Source organism: Macrotis lagotis, chromosome 1 (genome assembly GCF_037893015.1).
Source record: "Macrotis lagotis isolate mMagLag1 chromosome 1, bilby.v1.9.chrom.fasta, whole genome shotgun sequence".
NCBI lineage: Eukaryota > Metazoa > Chordata > Mammalia > Peramelemorphia > Peramelidae > Macrotis > Macrotis lagotis.
This window is the reverse complement of record NC_133658.1, coordinates 868,219,616-868,243,271: the sequence shown is the minus strand read 5'-3', so window position 1 is coordinate 868,243,271 and position 23,656 is coordinate 868,219,616. Positions and strand designations below refer to the sequence as shown.

At 44.5% G+C, this 23,656-nt stretch overlaps 1 protein-coding gene across 1 annotated transcript; it reads right to left on the bottom strand.

Annotated features, from left to right (window-relative positions):
• Positions 1-18,392: 18,392 nt before the first annotated feature.
• ID3 (inhibitor of DNA binding 3) lies at positions 18,393-22,582 on the bottom strand. The gene is given in 4 exon segments (XM_074218147.1): positions 18,393-21,295; positions 21,665-21,737; positions 22,240-22,272; positions 22,274-22,582. Coding segments are annotated over 3 exon segments (357 nt in total). The 5' UTR covers positions 22,541-22,582; the 3' UTR covers positions 18,393-21,295; positions 21,665-21,680.
• Positions 22,583-23,656: the final 1,074 nt, after the last annotated feature.

The window sequence follows — 23,656 nt, the reverse complement described above, 5'->3', positions numbered from 1 at the left end:
GGAGGAAGGCCAGGGAATTTGGAATCAGAGAATCAAATTCTGCAGCTTACCGTCTATCATTGTGACTGGGCAAGTCACTTTGCTCTTTCTTGTCTCAGTTTCTTCATTTGTAAAATGAGAGGATTGAATTAATTGAACTCTGAAGGTTTCTGTGAAGTGACAAGGAGTGAAGTGAGCAGAATCAAGAGAACAACTTACACAATTAATAACACTACTGTAAAAACAAGCCATCTAGAAGGACTCAAGGGCGATGATCCACCCACTGGCCAACCACAATTCCACAGGACTCTTAAAATTTACTATGGTCCCTTTAAAGAGATAGGGGTTAGACTCAAAGGGGGTTTTTTTTGGACATCACTAATGCAAGAATTTGCTTTGCTTGACTACATATGATTGTGAAGGGGTTTGTTTTTTCTTGCTTTTTTAATAAGTAGTAGAGAAAGACAACATAGACTTGAATTAAAAAATAAATCTCACCATCAATCACTTAGTTATTTATGTGGTGAGGGACCATATGTAATAATGAGGAGTATTACTCTTCTTCCCATGACCCCACATGTCTGGGGGACTTCAGAATGGTATATTGGACACTGTTGGCTATGGAGTAATGATGCAGTGTGATATAATGTAAGGAATACCTGACTTGGAGTCAGAAGATACAGGTTCTTGACCTGGCTCTGTCACCATACCTACCAAGAGGTGCCTGAGACTTTGGTCCATGGTACCAACATGGGGGGTGGCCATGTGCTTTCTTCCCAAAGTAACTGCCATCCCTATCCATCAACCCCAAGTCTTCCCCAATTTTGTGAGACTGTGCAAAACAACTAGACTTGGGGCCACCTTTCCCCAGAGCCTGTCCTCCCCAGCATACATTCACACACCCCTACCATTGTCTTTGGAGCCATGGACCATGTAGAATAATAAGATTAAAGCTGAGAGGGTCTCATAGGTCATCTAGTCTAATCCATCTCATTGTATGGACAAGGAAACCAAAATTCAGAAAGCTCAGAGAGACTTAAATTCATCCAGGTAAGCAGACTCTCTGTCTCTGAATTCATCCAGCATCAGTTTCTGCCCCACATCACTCTTATGACTCTAGTTCCACCTTTGCCCTGAACCCCAAGAATTCCTACTTTTGGCTCTCCCACATGCTATATAAACAAATTTGCAATTTGACTTCAAGATATCTCCCCTGCCTTGGATCATAATTTTGTATCATGCTGCTCTTCCAATCAAACTGGTCTTCTAGTTCCTCAATCTCATCATAATCTGTTTACCTAAATCCATTACCTTACCTCTTGTGAATATTCCCTCCTGCGTCCCACCTTTTTCATTTATACTCTCTTCCCTCAAGACTTTCCTCCGGAGCCACATCGATGAAGTCTTATCTTGCCTTATCTTTTCTTCCCATGGAAAGGTGATCTCTCCCTTAGTTTTCCCCAATATCTTTGGTTTGTCTCGGCTCTTATTATTTCTGACCTTGTAAAAGTTCTCATCCGGAAGTTGGTTTCATTAGATCTTAAGGTCCTTGAGAGCAGAAGCTGTCTTTTTTAGGAAGTTGTTCTTTAGGGAGATTTTGCTGCCTCTAATGGTTTTGCCCACAATGGCTGCTTTGGAAATGAGTGCATAGCAGAGATGAGTGTGTGGGATGTTCAGGGAGGATTAGCGTCTCTGATGTGAGAGCCGGCTGAGCCATTTCCAGGGTTGATCATCCATGTTTGATGTCCATCCACTTGTTACCTCTTACCTGTAGCTCCAATAAGCTGTAGCACAATCAACAGTCGAACCCCAGTAAAACTGTCTCAGCTAATGGGTTAAATCAGGTTGAGGATAACCAACAGGCCTCACACCTGTAAGTTAAGGGGTATCTACTTCAAACTCCCCCCAGCAGAAGGGGCATATGAAAACAATTCCAACAGTTCTGAAAAATGACTGAAGCAAGTACTGTGGAACCTTAGAGCTTGCTGACACATTGAAGATGCCAAGGTCATCTGTATCCCAAATCATTATCAGTCATCCTGATTTTTATCTTGCCACTGGACTTTGATGACTCAAGGGAAAATGAGACTGATGACATTGTGCATCTCTACCTCCCTTAAATCCAATTCACCTATGAGTCAAGACAGCATCCTGTGATGTCATTGGTCCACTTTGAAAACAAAGGACAAATAACTATAAGCATAGCAGAGAAGTGCGGGAAGATTACTATGAACTTAGACAAAGTGAAATCAGCAGAACAGGAAAATAATATAAACAATAACTCTAGAAATGTAAATGGAAAGAATAACCACAAAATGATGGTCACTGAGAGCTATACATTTATAATGACCAAGCTGGACCGGAGAGATATGAAAACCATCCTCCTTCCCCATGCACACACATTTATTTGAAGAGTTGGTGGACTGTGGGTGTGAACACTTCTTATAATGTCAAACTTTCCTTGCATTAGTTGGTTTTACTTGTTTGTTTCTCTTGTTTTTATTTTCTGTATAAGGGATAAGAAAAAACACTGGGATTGGGGAGATAATATAAAAACTAAAGATGCTGATAAAACTTTAAAAAATAAGAAACAGCAAAAAACAAAACACTTGAACCCATAGGCTCTGACATCATAATGATCAAGTTTGGCCCCAAAGAAGAGAAAGGAGAATCAATTTCCCTCACTTCTTTGCAGAGATGGAAGCCTATAGGTGTGGAACACATGTGTAACATGGTGGTTAATTTTGCTGGACCGTTTTCCCCCTATTTTTTATTCCTCATTAGAATAAATGTTTTTTCCTGAAAGGGAAAGGAGTTCTTTGGGAAATTTAGATACTATAAATGCAAAAGAATCTTAAAAAATAAATGGTACATATATGAATGTATCATCTACCCTCTCTGAGACACATTTCCCTCATCTGTAAACTGGGGGGGGGGGGTGTTATAGTAATCTCTGCCTACCTCACTGGGTTGCTGTGAATAAGAAATGCAATAATGGATACAAAAGTGCTTTGTAAGTTCTATAGTCATATCAATGTCAATCTACCAAGATGGAAAATGGATCCATTCTTCATCTATAGCTCTACCTGAAGGAGATGCCCCCAGTGGGGTACCCTTGGTGTTTCTATCTTTTCTGCCTCTAGTGTGTTATCTTTCCCCATTAGATTGTAAGCTCCTTGAGGGCAGAGATTGTTTCTTTTTATTACTTTTATCCCCAGTACTTGGCTCTTAATAAATGTTTAATGGATTGGATTGGATAGGATATACTAGGAATTACTAAGCAATCCTCAGCTTTCCTAGAAGAGGTGAATTTGGATTAGAGGTTAATCTCCCCCCCCCAAACCCCTATAACTCCCCCACCTGCTCTCCACTTACACAATTTTAAGGAAGAATCTGGAATTCTCCTAATTCAGATTTGATCTTTAGGAGGAGACAAAAATCCTGAATTTTATTACTGGACCTGTATCAACACCTAGAAGCTACTAGAGTGTACCATAGTGTATAGAGTGCCAGACCTGAAATCAGGAAAACTCATCTTCCTCAGTTCGAATTTGGCCCTAGACACTAGCTGTATGACCCTGGGCAAGTCACTTAATCCTGTTTACTTCAGTAAAGCTTCATTTAAAATGATCTGAAGAAGGAACTGGCAAAATGCTTTAATATCTTTTGCCAAGAAAGCCCCAAATGAGGTCATGAAGAGTCAGACATGACTGAAAAAGGACTCAGCAACGTGAGGAGAAATCAATATGGGAGACTGACTCAGAAAATCCTAGGTTCAAATGTCTCTGACACTTACTAGCTATATTCCTCCTTTAGCTTTTTTTTGCCTGTTTTCTCATCCGTAACCTGGTGAATGATACCTGTAGGATCTCCTTCAAAGGGTTGCTGTTAGGGGGCGACTAGGTGGCACAGTGGATAAAGCACTGGCCCTGGAGTCAGGAGTACCCAGTTTCAAATCCGGTCTCAGACACTTAATAATTACCTAGCTGTGTGGCCTTGGGCAAGCCACTTAACCATGCTTGCCTTGCAAAAAAAACTAAAAAAAAAGTTGCTGTGAATACAAAGGATAATAATAATAATATCTAATATTTACATAGTGCACTGTCCTACATACTTAATAATTATCTCATTTGATCCTCAGAATGACCATGGGAGGTCAATTCTGTTATTAGCTTCATTTTACAGATGAGAAAACTGAGGCAAACAGAGGTTAAGTAAGTAGTGAGTGCGTGGGACTGAACTCAGGTCTTTGCAACTCCAGGCCAGTTATCTAGGCCTGTCCCTAAATAAGATAAGTACAAAAAGAGCCCTCTAGAAGTTAAACTACTCTGGAGTGCATAATAATAATAGCTCATAATTTTAATAGGATTTTTATTGGTTTTTTAAATCTGTGATCTCACCATTGTCTGGAGTTCTTAGGAAGGAAACTCCCTTTTCCAGTGTAGGTCAGTGAGCGCCTTGCCTTGGGGACACAGAGGTTGTGACTTGTCCAGGGTCACACTGCCAGAATGTGACATAAAGGAGGGGTCCTATATATTACATATCAACAATATTTGACAAGATATAAAATATTCCATAACTCCTAGTATCCTACCTTTGTAAAGAAAGGTAGGAAGCTAACTGACACAGTTGAAAAAATGCTCTGGTATGGTTAGTAAGATCTGAATTCAAATTCAGACTCATATTTACTAACTGTGTGACCCTGGACAAGTTATTTAATACTGTTTGCCTCAGTTTCCTCATCTGTAAAAAGGGGATCAAAGTAGTGCCTACTTCTTTTTTTTAAATAATTACTTTTATTATTCCAACTACATACAAAGAAAGTTTTCTATATACATTTTTGGTAAGATTTTGAGTTCCATATTTTTTCCTCTTCTTCCCTTCACTTCCTCCTTCCTTTTGCAATGAGTAATCTGATGTAGGTAATGCATGTATAACTATATTAAATATATTTCCATAAAATAGTATCTACTTCAAAGGGTTATTGTGAGGATCAAATGAGATACTTGTTAGTTCAATCTGTTGCAAGCACCATATACATTTTAGCTAGTATCGTAGCTCTTATTATTCTCCACCCTTCTCTGACCCCAAGCTTGAGCATCATAGCCAAAAGGCATCCAACTTTGGATTTTCTGTTCACATTGGAGTCATTGTGTAAATTGTTTTCCTGGTTCTGCTCATTTTACCCTGCTGCGGTTTGTAGAAATCTTCTAGTGTTTCTCTGAATTCTCTTCACTGTTTCTCATCGTCCAGTAACATTCTATCACATCCACAAGCCTCATCTAGGAAATCAATATAGCCTCATCTCACAGATGGAAGAAATCACTGTTTATAAAGGTTAAGAGATTCTCCTAGAGTCACACAAGCACCGAATTGATTCCATAGGGCCTCCTAGGCTCCAAAATAGGCCCCTTTCCATCATACCACATTGCCTCTAAAATACTCCAATATATCAACCCTTCCAGCTTAAAAATCTCATGAACCTGTGATCCTGTGATTTCCTAGGCCTCAGGGACCTATAGTCCTGACCACCAAAGAGGCCAGATGCTTTCCTTCAGAAGGGTCTTTCCTCCATCTTTTTAGTAGTGGGTTGTCCCCATTTTCCCCTCCACAAATTGACTCCATATTCATGAAGAAACAAAAACTCCTTAGAGACTTGGGATTGTCTTCCTTGGGACCACCTTCCTGTTTCAGTGCAGATAGAAACCTCCCTCCCCCATGCCCTCAGCTCTGCCAGCTGTGTCAGTGCCCATGCTGAGGCCTGTGATTACAAGGAATTCCTCCTTGGCTCACAGGATTCACAGCTGCAGTGGTCCCAGCTGCACAGGGGAGGGCTTTGCAAGGGCCAGGAATTGGCTTGCCTGGGTTAACCCTGCCCCAGACTCATACAATCAGCCTCCTCCACAGCTGGCTCTTTGATCTGCAGTCCCTACAAGGGAACTTGCCCAAAGAGCCCCAGACTGCCCCTCTCTGCTGCAGACCCAGCTCTGAAAGGTTCTGGTCCCCAAGTCACTTCCAGTACCTTCATCCTAGGAATCATATGATGGATAGGGTGCCAGAGGAACTGAGAAATCTCACTGTGGCCAGAGGGTAGGAGAGAGAAGGTTCTCCTTACTAAGCCTTTCTAAAGAAGAAGTGGAAGGATGGAGGAGGAACTATGGATAATTACATGGTGTTTGACAAGTAAAAGTCTTCTAGGTCACGAAATCAAGGATAAACTGCAAGGTACCTCAGAACACTGACAAGGATTGAAAAGGATGTTAGAACATAGTACACAGGGGCTGAAAAGGGATCTTAGAACACAGGATATCAGAGGTGGAAGGGCCCTTAGGACAGGGAATGTCAGAGCTGGGAGGATCCTTAGAACACAGAATGTCAGAGCCAGGAAGGGAACTTAAAACATAGGATCTTAGAATATAGAATTGTAGAATCTAAGAAATCTCGGGATTAAGAATAGTAGAGCTGGAAAGGAATAAGCATTTATGAAGTAACTACTATGGATCAGATCCAGCCTTAAGTGCTTTTCCAACGTCTCATTTGATCCTCACAATTTTTTGAGGTCAGTATTATCATTATCCCCATTTTACAATGGAGAAACTGAAGCAATCAGAGTGATTTGCCCAGGGTCAGTCAACTGGTCAATGTTCAGGGTTCTATCCATTATGTACCTAACAACTAGATAATGGAGCAGCAGTCCTGGACTCCGGAGGACCCGAGTTCAAACTTGATCTCAGACATTTACTAGCTGTGTGACCTTGGGCAAGTCACTTAATCCTGATGAACTCGCATCCAGAGCAAGTTCCAGTCATCCTGATTCCTATCTGGCCCCAGAACCCAGATGGCTCCAGAGGAAAAGGTAAGGCTCGTGACCCAGCACAGCCCCACTCACTCAAATCCACTTCATGTGCCTGTCATGGCATCACCTCCCTGACTGTGGTCTTTTTAGTGAACGAAGGCCAAACACCATGTACCTAGCAGTCGAACAAGAAGGGGCCTTAGAACAGCCTCAGGACATAAAATGTCAGAGTTCTAAGGGATCATGGAAAACAGAATGTCAGGGCAGAGGGGATCTTAGAACAGAGAATGTTGTTGTTCAGTCATGTTTGACTCTGTGACCCCATTTGGGGTTTTCTTGGCAAAGATTCAAGAGTTGTTTGCCAGTTCCTTCTCCAGTTCATTTTTACAAATGAGGAAACTGAGGCAAGCAGAATTGAGGAAACAGGCAGAGTTGAGGAGACTGAGGCAGAGTTGAGGAGATTGAGGAAGAGTGGTAGAAACTGAGGCAGAATTGGGGAAACTGAGGCAGAGTTGAAGAAATTATGGCAGAGTGGAAGAAACCAAGGCAAGAAGAGTTGAGGAAACTGAGGTAGAGTGCCAGAAACTGAGGCAGAGTTGGGAAAACTGAGGCAGAGTGGGGGAAACAGGCAGATTTGAAAGAACTGAGACAAAGTGGTGGAGTGGTAAGGTGGAGTGATAGAAAATGAGGTAGAGTTGAGGAAACTGAGGCAGAATGGTAGAAACTGAGGGAGAATGTTAGGCAGAGTTGGAGAAACTGAGGCAGAATTAGAGAAACTGAGGCAGAGTAGTAGAAATTGAGGGTGAATAGTAGAAACTGAGGCAGAGTGGAAGAGACTGAGGGAAAATGTTAGAAACTGAGGCAGAGTGGTAGACACTGAGTCAGAGTTGGGGAAAGTGAGACAGAGTGGGGAAAGTGAGACAAACTGAATCAAGTGACTTGCCCAGGGTCACCTAACCAGTGCGCGGGAGGCCAGATTTGAACTCAGGAAGATGAGCCTTCCTGCCCGCAGACCCACACTCCGCCGGCTGGCACTGCGCCTGCCCCCAGTACCGAACGTTTCGGGATAAAACATCCGAGCTGGGTTTTGGCGAGGGAGGGTCGGCCCAAGGAGGTAAGGGTTAGGGACCCTCATCATCTAATTGCCTCATGTAAATGAGAAGGCAACTGAGGCCCGGGCCTGCCCCTCCGTGCCTCCGGCCCTGGACCCCGGCTGTGGGCGGGCGCCCCTCCCCAGGGTCCGGGGAGGAAGGCCCCTCCCGCCCCGCCCCCAGCCCGGCTCCCGGCGCGGTGGGCCCCCGGCCAGCTGTGGGCAGCTGCCGGGCTGCTCCGGGCCGCTCGGGGTGGCGGTGGCGGGAGGGCCGGCGGATCCGGGCCAGGGAGCCGCGGCTGTCTGCGGAGGGGGAGGCGGGGGCTGCGGGGGGAGGCCCGCGCTCAGACATCGGGGCGCCAGCAAACACCTGTGAGCAGCTCCCGGGCCGGCCGTGCCCAGCGCAGACACACACAGCGCCTGCGGGGCGGGGGGGAGGCTGCGAGGGCCGGCCGGCACCCGGGGGGGTGCTGCTGCCGGCTTGAACTCGGGGATCTGCAGGCAACTGGCACCTCTTCTTCATCATTTTGAGCCCTCATTAGAACAACTCACATTTCTCGGGGCTTGCAAAGTCCTGCCCCCCTCACAATCCTGGGAGGTCTGAGAGAGAGAGGGGGGCCTCCGAGCTTTGCTGGCTCCCAGTTGCATCTGGATCCCTTCTCTGATATTTATGAGTCATCTGACCCCAAGCGAGTCACCTCACCTCTTGGGGGGGGGCACATCTCTAACATGAGAAGGTTGATCTCATCCTCTAAGACCCTTTTCAGCTCAGTCTCTACACCTAAGTGTTGATAACAATAGTATTAGCCCCATTTCAAAGATGAACAAACGGAGCCTCAGAGAGGCAACCCAGGTTGACACAGCTAGCAGTCTTTTACTGCCAGGCTAAAAATGAGACAAAGGATCTCCCAACAATTATCTAGTGAGGTTTGGACTTGGGACACCCAACCTTATGGATGGCAATGAAGACTAGACTGAGTGAGTGCAGGAGAGCTTCTGGAGAAAACCTTTAAGGGGGGACAGCTGGAGTCAGCAGGACCTGAATTCAAATTGACCTCAGACACTTGATAATTGCCTAGCCGTGTGACCTTGGGCAAGTCACTTAAACCCATTGCTTTAAATAAATAAAATTTTACAAAATTATCATGAAAGGAGAAGCCTGGGGAGCCAAGGAAACAGCTGGTCTCCAGGCCTCAACTGTAAGCAGCAAGATAGAAAAAGCCTTGGGTTTGACATCATTCTACTAGTTTTGCTATTTATGTTCTAAATGACCTTGAACAAGTTACTTTCCTTATGATCATACTAAAGGTCGATGGGAGGAGAGAAGGAATGGTGGGAACAGTGGAAGAAGAGGACAAAATTGTATTGGAAAAAAATGTTCAACCGAGATACGACTTCTGACTGTAGTATTTGCTTCAATTCTGCTCTACTTTGGAGAACAGATTTCTGGGGTCATTGAATTATTATTATTATTATTATTATTATTATTATTATTATTATTTATTATTATTATTGTTTAGGATTTTGCCAGGCAAATGGGGTCAAGTGACTTGCCCAAGGCCACACATCTAGGTAATTATTAAGTGTCTGAGGCCGGATTTGAATTCAGGTACTCCTGACTCCAGGGCTGGTGCTCTATCCACTGTGCCACCCAGCTGCCCTGGTCACTGAATTAGTAAAAGGGTTCATGACATTAAAAAAGAAGTCCAGGTCTCATCATTCCTTTTTCAAAAGAGGAAACTGAGTCTCCAGAAAGAAGAGATTTGTTCACATAGCCAGGCCTCAAACCCAGGTTTTCTGACTCCTAGTCCTGACCTCTCTTAGCCATTTCCTCTCCCCAGGCTCTCTGGCCCCAGAAGTGGCACCTCTTTATCCATACCTGCCCATTTGGCTAATCTCCCTCAGGGTCTGTCACCAGAGCCTGCAATTTTGCCATGAATCAGTTATTCCATTAGAGTTTAACATTGCTGCTGCCTTCTCTCTGGGTCCTCTATTAAGATGCAGATATCCTAGGGTGAGTACATTAGGAAATCTCTTAACACCTTCCTGAATAAATTTATCTGAGGTTTGACCTCTGCCCTTAGGAGGAGAAGGGGAAAGGGTGGAAGAAATTCCATCTACTTCGAATTTTTGCCAAACCTCAGCCCCCTTCCCAATCCCTTCTAATTGTCTCATGTCAGGGTACTGTACTGGAAATAGCTCTAAGTTTAGAACTTAGAGACCTAAGTGTGGTTGCTTGAACCATGGTATTCATTAGCTTTGGCAAATCTCTTCCTTTCTCCTGGCTTTAATTTCCCAATCTGTAAAAAATTTCTGGTTTTATGTTGTCCTTTTCCACTCCTTCCCCTTCTTCCTGCACTGTAAACCGTAGATTCATTTATTACTCCAGAAAAGATAAAATAAAAAATTAAGAAAGATAATTCTTGGTCTCAGAGAACTGACACTTTACTGGAGGATTCTTTGTTCAGTCTTATTCAGTTTCTCCTGACCCCATTTGGAATTTTTTGGCACAGATACTGGAATGTTTGCCATTTCCTTCTCTAGTCCATTTTACAGGTGAGGAAACTGAGGTAAACAGGGTGAAGTGACTTCTCTAGGGTCACACAGTTAAGTATCTGAAGCCAGATCTAAATTCAGGATGAGTCTTCCGGATCCCAGACCCAGTCCTCTATCAACCCCACTCACTACCTAGCTGACCCCAGGGAGATTCTACACTTAAGCAAATTAGTAAAGACCTCCTCATTAGATTTCAAGCTCCCTGAGGGTAGGGCTTGTCTTTTGCCTCTTTGTGTACTCCGAAGCACTCGACACAGTGCCTAATACCTAGTGTTAGGAGCTTAATCAGTGTTGATTGATTGATTGGATGAGATAATTTTGAGGTCTAAGAGATCATTAAGGCTTCAGGAAGGAAAAAATGACCAGTTTGAGTCTTAAAGAAAAGTAGGAAGTAGGAATTGAGAAAAAAAAATATTCCAGATCCAGAATATTGACTGTTCTGAAGGCAGAGAGGTGGAGTGGGACCCTTTTAGAACAACAAGAAGGTCTGAAACATAGCTTATGATGGGAAGCATGTCCTGGTACCCTGGCAATGTAGATTGGCAGCTGATGAAGGGTAGTCAATACCAAGAGAAGTAATTTGTATTCTAAAGCTCAATAAATGCTTACTTTTTGAATTTTCCTGAAAAAAGTTCTGGGAGTTTTGGTAGAGGACAAATCAAGTATGAGTCAACAGTGAATGTGATATGGCAGCCACAGAAGGTGATATGACCTTGGGCTACATTAAGACAAAGAGACAGTCAACCCCCACTGGACTGTACCCTGGACAGATGGCGTCCATGGGATTGTACTCAGTTCTGGGTCCAATGTTTTAGGGAGGACCTTGATAAATTGGAAGGTGTCCAGAAGGGGAAGGGCCTCATACTGTATGAGGATCAATTGAAAGGACTGAGTGTCCTTAGCTAGAAGAAGAAAAATAGGGTGGGGTGGGAGATTGGAAAGAGAAAAAGAATGATAGGTGGAAGAGGCATGAGATTGATTGTATTTGAGCCCAAGGGCCAGAACTGCAAGTACAGAAGGAAGTTACAAAGAGGCAAAAATAGAGATTAGATGATCTTCAAGGACCCTTCTGATTCTAGCACCTTTTAATCTCAGTTCTATTCATGTGAGAACAATGAACAGCACCATAAAAAAGATTGTGCTGCCTTAGGAAATAGAATTTTCTTTAATATGCCCCCTTCTTTGCTCTGATACTGCTACCATCTTGGTGCAGCTCCCCATCTCCTTCTACCTGAACTGTTGCAATAACTTCCTGGTGGGGCTACCAACCACAAGTCCCTTCCACCTCCAGTCCATCCTCTACTCAGCCTTGAAAGTGATTTTCCTAAAGCTCAAGTCTAACCATGTCAACCTTAGTACTCAATAGATTTCAGTGACTCCCTATCACTTCAAGTATCAAATATTAAATCCCTTACTTAGCATCTGAAGTCCTTCATAACCTAGGGTCCGCCTCCCTCAGCCTTCCTGGTTCTTATACCTTTATACCTCCCAATGCTCTTATCCAGTGACACTGGCCTCTCTGCTGATTCCATAAATAATTATCCCATCTCTCAACTTTGGGTATTTTCCCTGGCTTTCCCCCTTGCTCTCCTTCCTCATGGCCACCTTCGTGCTCCCCTAGCTTCCTTCAAGTCCCAACTAAAATCTTACTTTCTAGATAGAGAAAGTCTTTCTTAATTCTTCTTAACTCTAATACCTTCCTTTTGTTAGTTATTTTCTTTTTATGCTGTCTATAACTTGTTTGGAAATATGTTGTGAGCCCCTTGCAATCTTTGTTGTTCTTATTCAATCCTGGTCAACTCTTTGTGACCCCATTTGGTGTTCTCTTGGCAGAGATAATGGAATGCTTTGGCATTTCCTTCTCCAACTCATCTGTCAGATGAGGAGACTGAGGCAAAAAGGGTGAAGTGACTTGTCCAGGATCACCCAGCTAGTAAGTGTCTAAGGCCAGATTTGAATTCATGAAGCCTTACTGACTTTAAGCTACTGCTCTAACCACTCTGCCACCTCACTGCCCCTCCTTGAGGGCAGAGACTCTCTTACCTTGCTTCCTTAATAATGTTTATTGACTGAGATCACAAAAGCAGGATGACCACTTGTCAGCGTTTTAGTGGCCATTGTTTTTCAGGTTTATGTTACCAGATTGCTATTGAATTGCCTCCAGGTTCATTCATTCATCCATTGGAAGCTAGATGGCATAGTGGGTAGAGTGTTGAGCCTGAAGTCAGGAGGATCTGAGTTCAAATTGGACCTCAGACGCTTATTAGCTATGTGACCCTGGACAATTTACTTCACCTTATTTGCCTCATATCCGGGGTCATTTCCAGTCATCCTGATTCATATCTGGTCCTTGGACCCAGATAGATCTGGAGGAGAAAGTGAGGCCGGAGACTTAGCAGAGCAGTCCCTCACTCAAATCCAGTTCACGTGCTTGTCATGGCATCACCTCCCTGATGTTGTGATTTCTGAGAAAAAAGGACAACCATGATCATCATCATTATCAAATCAACTTCAAAGGACCTATAAAGGAATGTACTATCTACCACCAGAGAAAGAAAAAATAGAAGTATGCATCATCATTGTTCATTCATTCATTCAGCAAAAGATTTATCCAGTTTCTTGTATGTATCAGTGAAGAAGGAAATGGCAGACAAGTTTTTGCCAAGAAAACTCCAAATGGGGTCATCAGGAGTCAGACATGACCAAAACAACTGAGCAACAACAAAGTAGGTGCTAGACTTTGTGCTAAAGTTCAGGGACAGAAAAACAAAACTCCAAATTGTCTCTGCTTTTCAGAAGTCAAAGTTCTACTGGAAGGGGGTGGGGGTGTGAACATGTACCAGGTAAGTCAATCTATGCAAAATTTATGCAAAATAATGTGGTAGTGGTGGAGGGGGAGGACCTTGACAATTAGCTGATCAGGAAGGACATAGCCGGTGGCTCTTGGCCTGAGCCTTGAAAGCAATTAGGGCTGCCAAGTGGAGGAGGTGGAGGAGATGGGAGGGCCTTGTTGACTGTACAAAGTCAGCAAGACACCAGTTGGAACATTTTGAGCTGAACAAGAGAAGCAGGCAGGGCAGTTTGACTGGAATGGGCATTGTATGAAGTAGAATGAGGTACAAGAAGGCCAAGAGAGGCATCCTGGAGCCAGATGGCAAAGGGAGACTTTTTTTTTTGTATCAAACAAAGCAGTTTGTATTTTATCTTAGAAGCAATAAGGGGGCCCCTGGGGTTTCTTGAGCAAGGGGATCTGAGTTGTAATAAACGGTGAAAGGACAAAATGATTAATATGGAAATATGTTTAACAGAGTTATACATGTATTAACCTATGTCAGATTGCTTACTCTCAAGGGGGAAGGGAAAGAAAAAGGGAGGGAGGAGAAAAACATGGAACTCAAAATCTTATAAAAAGGTAAATGTTGAAAAATCTTTGCTTGTAGTTGGAATAATAAATAAATTTTAAGGATTAATGGTGAAAGAATATGAACAGGTAACTTTGAATGAAGAGATCAAAGTTATATAGAAACATACAAAAAGATGTTCTAAATCATTCATTATTATTAGAGTTATGAAAATTAAATCAACTTTGAGAAATCCACTTACTCCTATCAGAGTGCTAAAATGATAGAAAGAGAAAAGGACAAATGCCATGGGAATGTGGAAAAATTTGGTCACTAATAGACAGTTGGTGGAACTGTCAAATGATCCAACCATTTTGGAGAGCAATCTGGGATTATGCCCAAAGAATTATAAAACTTTGACCCAGCAATGCCACCATTAGGTCTGATTTCCAAAGTGATGGGGGAAGGGGAGAGAAAACATGTTCTAAAATAGTTATAGAGGTTTTATCTGTGGTGGCAAAAAAAATGGAAACTGAGGAGATGCCCAACAATTGAGAAATATCTATACAAGTTGTGATATATGATTGTACTGGAATATTACTGTTGTATAAGAAATGGTGAGCAGATTGGTTTTTAGAAAGACTTGCAAAGGGGCGGCTAGGTGGCGAAGTGGATAGAGCACCAGCCCTGGAGTCAGGAGGACCTGAGTTCAAATCCGGTCTCAGACACTTAATAATTACCTGGCTGTGTGGCCTTGGACAAGCCACTTAACCCCATTGCCTTGCAAAAACCAAACAACAACGACAACAAAAAGACTTGCATGAAAAAATAGTGCAAGGAGTGGAATCAAGAGAACATTGTATATACAGTAACAGCAATACTATTTGAAGAATAACTGTGAACAACTAAGCTATTCTAAGTATTATAAATATTTAAATCAACTTCAAAGGACCTATAAAGGAACGTGCTATCTACCTCCAGAGAAAGAAAAAATAGAAGTATGCAAAATATGGTTTTGTGTGTGTGTGTGTATTAGCAAAGCTTTCAGACTAAATTGGGGGAGAGGTTAGAGCAAGTAAAGGGTCCAGGAAAAGTGTGTAAATTGTGGGGACTAGAGGAAGAGGGGCAGCTTTTCGAGGAAAAAATTCACTCTGAAATTCGGAGTCCTAATTTCAACAAACATTTAAGAATCTGTTGTGTAGACAGTGCTTCACACTAGTGATGAATGCAGAGATTACAAGACATTCCTAGCTCTTGAGAAGCTTATAGTTAAAACAAGGCCTCCCAGGCCTGTGTGATAAAAGGTGGGATGTGATAGAATGCACTAAGAGAATTGAAGATGAGATCATTTTCTACTGAGGGAAGGGAAGGGAAATCCTGGAAGGCCCCTGGAAGAGATGGTACCTGAGTAAGAAGAGGAATGAGATGGTCAGGATAGAGAAGGACCCTTTGAACCTAGCTGCCTCCACTTACTGCAGGAAACCTTATCAGGACTAAAAGGGGAGAAGGGGACTAATTTGATGTCTGTTTGTTATTAAATATTGTAGTAATTCCTGCCAGGAACCAAACATGGATGATGTCATAGTATAAATACATATCAGAGGCCCCCCTGGAGGCCCCACCTGGAGAATACCCTTCACCCTAGGCCCTGAGCCAGGAGAAGAAAGGGGGGCTGTCCTCTTCACCCCTCTCCACCTTTCTTAGATATCACCCATCGACCCTGGAGATGGGGGGGGGGTGGCCTCAGGCCCTCCTAGCTTTGCCTTAGGCCTCTCTCCTTTTCCCTATAACCTCGTCCAATCCTGACTTAACCCTGTGTTCCTTGGAAAGGGGGAAAGATATCCAAGGGCTGGGGGTGGGGGTTGGTGGTGGGAAGGGGAATACTTTCCCTTCCTTAATGTGGCATCAGAGGTTGAGGCAAATCTGTGAAGTCCTCCAGTTTGTAGCCTGTACGGCCGTACATAGTTGGACAGCAGATACAGGGAGCCCTGGGACACATTAGAATCTCTCCCCACCCCCCATCATTCTCCTGGGTTGCCAAAGACCAAACTCCTAAAGGAGTTTGCTCCTAATCAGGGGCTAGGGAGAGGCAGAACACGGCCAGGGACAGGCCTCAAGGCACTGGTTTTGAAATCTAAAGACTTGGGTTTGAAACCCAGAGCTGAGTGACCTTGGGCAAGACTTCATCTGTAAATTGTGGAAATATTAGATTCCATGGCCACCATTAGCCTCCCCCACCCCACCCCCACACCCTTCCTTCCCCATGATCTTCTGAAAACATACCTAAAACCACAATTTTTGTGGTCCTGGTAGTAGTTCTGGGAGATTATCTCCAGGATTCAGCCCAGAATCTTGTAGGCAATTAATAATGGCTTAGTTTCCTTCTTTGGAGGCAATTGGGGTCAAGTGACTTATCCAGCTCACACAGCTAAGTGTCTAAGGTTTGATTTGAACTCAAGTTCTCCTTGATTCAAGGACTGGGCTACCTAGCTGCCCCTTACTTATTGATTTATGGGGGCCTCCTCAGGTTACACCTCCAAAACTGGCTAATAAGGACCTTTAATTTGAGGATCCAAGGTTCCCCATTTAGATCCGAATTACCCCCCAAAGGGAAGATTGGAGAAGAGCAGATGAACAGAACATTTCTCTTTGGAAGCTAGGTAGTGCAATGGGTAGAGCATATAACATGGAAGTCAGGAAAACTTGAATTCAAAACTTACATCATACATTTACTAGCTATGTGACCCCAAGCAATTTCCTAATTTCTCTTAGTTTGACTTTCATAGCTTCTACCTCTCAGGTTTGTTTTGAGGATCAAATAAAGGAACAGAGAGAAAGCAGTTTGCAAAACTTCATACCCTCTATAAACACTAGCTAACAGCCATTATTATTCTTTGCCCTCAGTCCCTGAGCTCCAAGGACCTCTGTGGGGAAGGGCTGGAGTGAGAGGGGAAGGTTGCCCCAGGTCCCTTCTTTCCCCCATCTACCTCTGAAGGAAAAGCAGGCTGCAGAGTCTCATCAGAGAGACAATATTATCCAGCATCTGGAAGAGATTTGGCAAGAGTGAAGATGGGCAGGGAGATGTGGGGAAGATGATGTGAGAGAGATTGGTGAGGACAGATTTTGAGGGAAGTGTTGGGAAGCAGAGAGAGGCTCATTAGGAGATTCTTCAGGGGCCTTTTATAGAGGGAGGAAGGAAAGAAAGGTCTTCTCCTTGGTCCTGGGATTGATCCTATGGATGCAACACTTGTGATTGATGGGCCCATTTAAGACATTCTCTCTCTCTCTCTCTCTCTCTCTCTCTCTATATATATATATATATATATATATAATATATATATAATATATATATATATATATTATATATATATATATATATGGACATAGGTATATAATTGACATTTAGAGACATTTCCATCCAAATATTCACATGGACTATTTGTGCCCTACCACTGGAAGAGTCATTCAAGCTCAAATCAGTGTTGAACAGTCACAGTGGGAAACACTGTGACTTGACTCTAACATAGACAATGTTGGAGGATGAAAGACAACAAACGATGAGGCATTTTTATTATGATGTGCAAATATAAAGAGGGTAAATTCAAGCTAATTTGGGGAAAGGCAGTAGGAGCTGGGAGAATCAGGAAAGGGCTCCCTAAAGGAAATAGCAACTAAACTGTGCTTTGAAGGAAGCTAGAACTAAAGAGGAGAGGAGGGACAGCTTTCCAGGTGTGAATGGGGAACAGGCGATGAAAGTGTGGAGGCAATAGGTGCTAAGGATGATAATGGAGATGAAGAAAGAGAAAGAGGAGGAGGAAAGGGAGGAGGGGGAGAAGGAAAAGAAGCTGTGATTTGATCTGTCAGAAAACCATCCATAATAACACATTGCAATCTTTTCATGGCTTAATCTACCATCTCATGGCCTTTTGGTCCATTTCTGACTAGTCACTCACCTCTGATAATTTGCTATGATCTGCTTAAGTCCACCACAAAGCTTTCCATTGCCCTTTGGGTTAACTGAAATCTGGATGCTTTTGCATGAATGAAATGGAGCTACTGCATAATTCACTGTTCTCTACATCCCATATGAGGCCATGGGAAATAGTGAAATAGTGGATTCAATGCTAATTTTGGAGTCATGAAGAACTGGATTGAAATCTTGCCTCTAATATTTATTAACTGTATATCCATGGGCAAATCATTTAATTTTTTTGAGTGGCAGGCAACTCTAAATGGTCGCCATCTTAGATCTGCATGATTGGAAGACGTTCCTGTATCCTTTAACCTATCTGGGATACTCTATCCATAAGGGCTTATTAACCCTTCCTGCTATTTTTCCCCCATCTTTATTCCTTTGCACATGCTGTGCTTCAGGACTTCCCTTATCATTTCTGCCTCAAGGCTCAGCTTGAGCATCACATCTAAGTAAATCATTTCAGGGGAAATGAAGCACTAGAAGTTGGAGGAATCAGAAAGGCACTATCTATAGCCTTTATATATATATATATATATATATATATATATATATATATATATATATATATATAGATAGAGAGAGAGAGAGAGAGAGAGAAGCAGATTTGCAATCAGGAAAATTTGAATTAAAATCTGTCCAGGGTCATCCTGGGCAAGTCCCTTAACCCAGTTGGCCTCAGTTTCCTCATTTGTAAAATAACCCAGAAGAGGAAGCGGCAAATCACTCCAGTATCTCTGCCAAGAAATCCCAAGAGGGAGGTCACTCAAAAAAGATTCCCAAACGACTAACCAACAGCAACAACAATATCAACTTATAAAACCTTTCTGATTTCCCCAGTTGCTAGTGTCTCCTTTCTCCTGAAATTTTTACTTTTAACTACACACTTTATTTCCAGTGATAGAAAGAGAATATCCTTAAGGCAGAGATTGGTTCATTTTTGACCTGGCATCCCCATTGCCTGGTAAATAGCCAGCATTTATATCACTCTCTAAGATTTCCAAAGCACTTTACAAACATTTATTAATCATATTAAATAATAAATTATCCTTAAGGTTTACTGCATGATTGAGGGTTTGACAATGGGTATCTGGAGTCCTGGTTCTGGTTTCAGGTTTGCTATGATCTCTATGATTTTAAATTAGGAACATTTTTACCTGTTAAACCGGGGAAAGAGTATTGCTTGCCTTTTCTTCTTTACAGGGATGACTTTAGAAGAGATTATCCTGAGCCACTAGGGGCCCCTATTTCTAAGCTTCTTTTAGGAAGCTGCTCATCTACCTACAGTGGTCCCTTTTCCTCTCTTTATTTATTGTATTACTGTTTACCTGAAATGGTTTAGGGGTGGAATGGACCTTAGAATGTCAGATTTGGGGGGGGGCAGCTAGGTGGCGCCATGGATAGAGTATTGGCTTGGAAGTCAGGATGACCTGAGTTCAAATTCAGACTCAGACACATAGTAATTACCTAGCTGTGTGCTTGGGCAAGTCACTTAATCCCACTGCCTTGCAAATACCAAAAAAAAAAAAAAAAAAAAAAAGTGATATAAAATAAGAATGTCAGAGCTGGGAGGATCTTTAGAACATAGAATGCCAAGGTTAGGAGGGACCTGGAATACAGAATGTCAGAGCTGGGAAGATCCTTAGAACATGGAATGCCAAATCTTGGAGGACCTTCAGAACGGCGTAGAAATATAGTATACTATATTGAAAAAATAGATTTGAAGTCAAGAGGATTTTGGATTCCAACTTGACTGTTTATTACCTGAGTAACTTTGGGCACTTATCTCTCTGGTCCTCAGGTTCTTATTTATAAAATAAAAGGATCTCTAAAGTTCTATCTCTAAATCTTTTATCCTTAATATAAGACCTGGGAGGGTTGTAAAAGTGTTCTCTTCTTACAGACAGGAAAAAGATAACATTTCTTGTCATTTTTCAGGCTGATCTCATTCATTTTTCTAGCCCTCCTCACCTCAAAGCTGAGACTATATAGTCTCTCTCTATGTGGTGAATGTCACCCCAGTTCCCTGCTGAAGCTGTCTAACTCCTCTTTCTCAGATGGGATGATGGGAGCAACAGGGACTAATGTACAGTTTGAAGTGGAAATAAAAACTGATTTTCAGATTGAGAACAGCAGCATACTCTTCTTCCAAGAACTCTTTAACAAGCTAAATTCCATCTAAGTTTGGCTCCATCCAAGTCTCTAGGGAAAATGTTTACTCATCCAAGACATTTACCTATCAAAAGGTGACAGAATGGGAAACATCTGGCCAGGACTAGAGGCTGCTTCAGACTCCTTTTCCCAGCCCCTACAACCTTGACCCTTTTCAAAGACAAATAGTAATGCCCTAACCAGACCAATTAGTTACTTTTTTTTAAAAGTTTTTGCAAGGCAATGGGGTTAATTGCCGTGTCTGAATTCGGATTTGAACTCAGGTCCTCCTGACTCCAGGGCCCGGTGCTCTATCCACTGAGCTGCCAAGCCTCCCCCAACTTTAGTTATTCTCAAATGAGATAATCCAGTACAGTAATAAAGGATAGAGGGCAGACTTGGAGACTTGGGGTTTGATTCTAGGTCTATTTGGCCTCAGACAAATCACTTCCCCTGCTCTCTTGGCCAGTTTCTGTGAAAAAATTCAGTGGTTGGGGAGGCTTATCTCCAAGAACTCTGTCTAGTCCTTATCATTTTGTGCTTCTTGTTCAGATAACTTCTGGGAAAAGCAATTGGGGTTTAAAGGCCTTGGTCTAACATCATCCCACTCCACCCCTTGGCTGGCCAAGGCCAGATTTCTTAGCTGAGTAGATTTTGTCCTATCCCATCAACCCCCTGGGGGGAGGGAGCTTCTCTGGGAGTCATTCGTTTACCTTTTTCTAAGGGCATTTTAGATCCCTTCTACTAAGAGATGTTTTTGAAGAAAGTTTTATGGTTTGGGAGAAGATGGTAGAGAACATAGGAATACACTACTAAGTTTTTCTTTTTTAAAAAAAAACACTTTTATTATGCAAAAAGTTTTAACTTTTATAAAAAGTTTATAAAGTACAATGAATGATTACAGAAAGTCACCTTCCTGCACAAAGGTACATAAGCTATACATACTCTATTATAGAGTTCATAATCACAGTGAGGTCTTGAGGAGGGGGCAGGAACAAGCAGGTCTTTTTCCTGAAGGGTCTCCCCCCTCCAGGGACACCACAATCTAAGGTCTCCAGCTGCCTCAACAAAATTGGCAGGGGGTGGGTGGGAAAGAGCAATAACAAAATGTCCCCTCAAAGAACAAAACAAAAAAACAACCTGCTTCACAAACCAATCCTTTTAGAGATTTGGGAGAAACCGCTAGGAAACTTGTCTTCTCTTTCTTCTACAGGAGCCCCACAGTTCAGTTCTCCTAGCTCCCGGGAAGAGGGGGCTCAGCCGAGAGATCCTTTCAGTCTTAAACCCGGCAAGGTGGAGACAGTGATAAAAACAGATGCTGGAGCCAGTATGGAACCGGCCATTCCTGGGGCTCTGGTCAAAGCCTGATCCTCGGGGTCCCAGCGGGATCACAACACCTGCATACAGAACTGGAAGGGGGAAGGGGGAGGGAGAGAGGGCGACGGGTCAGTTTCCTCCCAGATCACAGGCAGGGGCAGGTCTGCAGACTGGTCGGCGCCAGGGAGGAAACTTTGTTCCCTCCAGCTGATAAGGAATCTGTGCCTAGAGGTTCCCCACTTCTCCCCCCACCCATCTCCATTGGCTGCAAGTCACCGGCTCACGGAAGGAGTCAGACCCAGGGATTGGGTTCTGATGGGGGGGGGGAGAATTGGGGATGGGGGCAATTGGAAACCAGGGATTTGGGACCACTTCTGCACCCCGACTTTCCTAACACGTTCCCAGAATAGTCACTGCCTAAACCCGCCTCTAGGTTTCAGGGGAAAGGAGGGGATGCTCACCTAGGGGTGGCTGGGGTCAGTGGCAAAGACTTCGCTCATCTTTTGAGTAGAGTTCCGACGTCAGTTCGGCCGTCTGGATGGGGAAGAGAGTAGAGCGGAGCTCGGTTAGTCTCGCCATCTCCTGCCTGACTCCACCCCAAGAAAGTCGGCCCCCGCCCGGCTTCTGTTCTGGGGTCCCGAGGCTATCTCTCCCCCCATTTCATCATGACTAACCCAACTTGGGCGCATCCCAGGCTTTCAGCCCCTCCACCTCGGGTTGATCATAACCCAGACGTAACTCATTCCTCTCTCTGGGTGTCAGGACTCCTCCACAAGTCACCCACCCTCCCTGATGCCGACTTGGCCCTTGGCGGGTCCGGGGTGCAGGGGAAGGGGATGCTGATATGGCCCTCGACGGGTGGGGGGGGATGTCGACCTGGTCCTTGGCTAGTGGGGGGGTGCAAGTCTCAGACTCCGCCCACCCCACATCCTTCACTCCCTCCCTGCACACCCCCTCGAGCCCGGTTCTCAGGCTCCTCTCAAGCGGAGAGGCCGCCACCCCTTCCCGTCCGGTGCGGTCCCCAGAGCGCGCCCACCTGGATGCCGAGATGGGGCCCGTCGGGGGGCCCCCGGGGCGGGCTGGGCCAGCACCACCTGCAGGTCCAGGATGTAGTCGATGACCCGCTGCAGGATCTCCACCTGGCTGAGCTCCGTCCCGCGGGGGACGCCCGGCACCAGCTCCCGCAGGCGCGAATAGCAGTCGTTCATGTCGTAGAGCAGGCTCAGCGGCTCCTCGGCCGCCGGGCTCTTCCCGCGGCCGCGCGCGATGGCCAGGCTGCGCTCCGACAGGCAGCACACGGCTTCGTAGCAGCCTCGCGCGGGGCTCAGAGCCTTCATGGTGGCCGGCTGGGGGCAGAGGGAGCGAGCGCCGGAGGAGAAGAACTGGCAGCTGCGCGCCCACCGGCCGCCCGGCGCTCTTATAGCGCCGCCCGGCCCGGGCCCCGCCCGCCGCGCGGGCCCCGCCCCGGCCCCGCCCGCCCCGCGCTCTTATTAGGGAATCCTCCGCGTCGCCCCGCCCACCCATGCAAATGAACCCCGCCCCCAGACTCCGGCCCAGCCCCGGCGGACCTGGGGGGGGTCGGGGGGGGGGTTGGATGGAGCCTTTACGAGCTGTTTAATTGCAAAACAGGTTTGCTGGGCTTGGCTCCCCTGCCAAAGCGGCGGATTCCGAGAACGAGGGGGGCGGGCCCCGGCTCTTTAAAAACTCAATTACAATAATTTACATGGAAAATGCCCCTTTCTCTAGATTGCTTCTCAGGCGGCTGGAGAAACGACTGGGACCCGCGTCTGGTCCCCCCCAGCCCCCACCATTCAACCTTGGTTCGGACGGAGGCCCGTCCGAGGTCATAAATCCCCAAACAGCGAGGAGGAAACTTTTTTTTTGAAAAAGGCAAAAGATTTTCAAGGGAATCTTGTAAGGAATTAGTGCCGCCTTGTTCCTCAATTTGTTGTTCATCTGACCTCCAGACTTTCTGGCGTCAGGAATTATCTTGTGACCAGAGGGAAAAAAAAATGAATGGCGGTGAGCTGAGGTTACAATGGAGAAAACAGACTTCGGTTGGTCACTGGGGGGGGGCGTGGAGTTGGGGGTGGTTTGGAGAAAGGGGTACAGTTTTGTGGCAGTCCCACCAGGACAGGGAGAACACTGGGAGCTGGGAAAGCAGGACTTGCCGGAGATGGAGCAACGAGACCTCAGAGGTCATCTTGTCCTTTTGTTTTTAACAGATAAGGAAATTGAGGTCCGAAGCTGAAGTGACGGCTGCAGGCTCCTTTGCCCATAAATCCAGTGTTTTTCTCCCTGTACCTTTCTATGAACTCAAGAGTCAAGAGACTTGGCTCTCATTCTACCTTTTTCTAACTTAGGCAAGTCACTTTTTTTTCTCTGGGTCTCAGTTTCTCCATTTGTGAAATTTAATTCTACCCCAGCAAAAACTGCAGTTTAACAGATCTTTA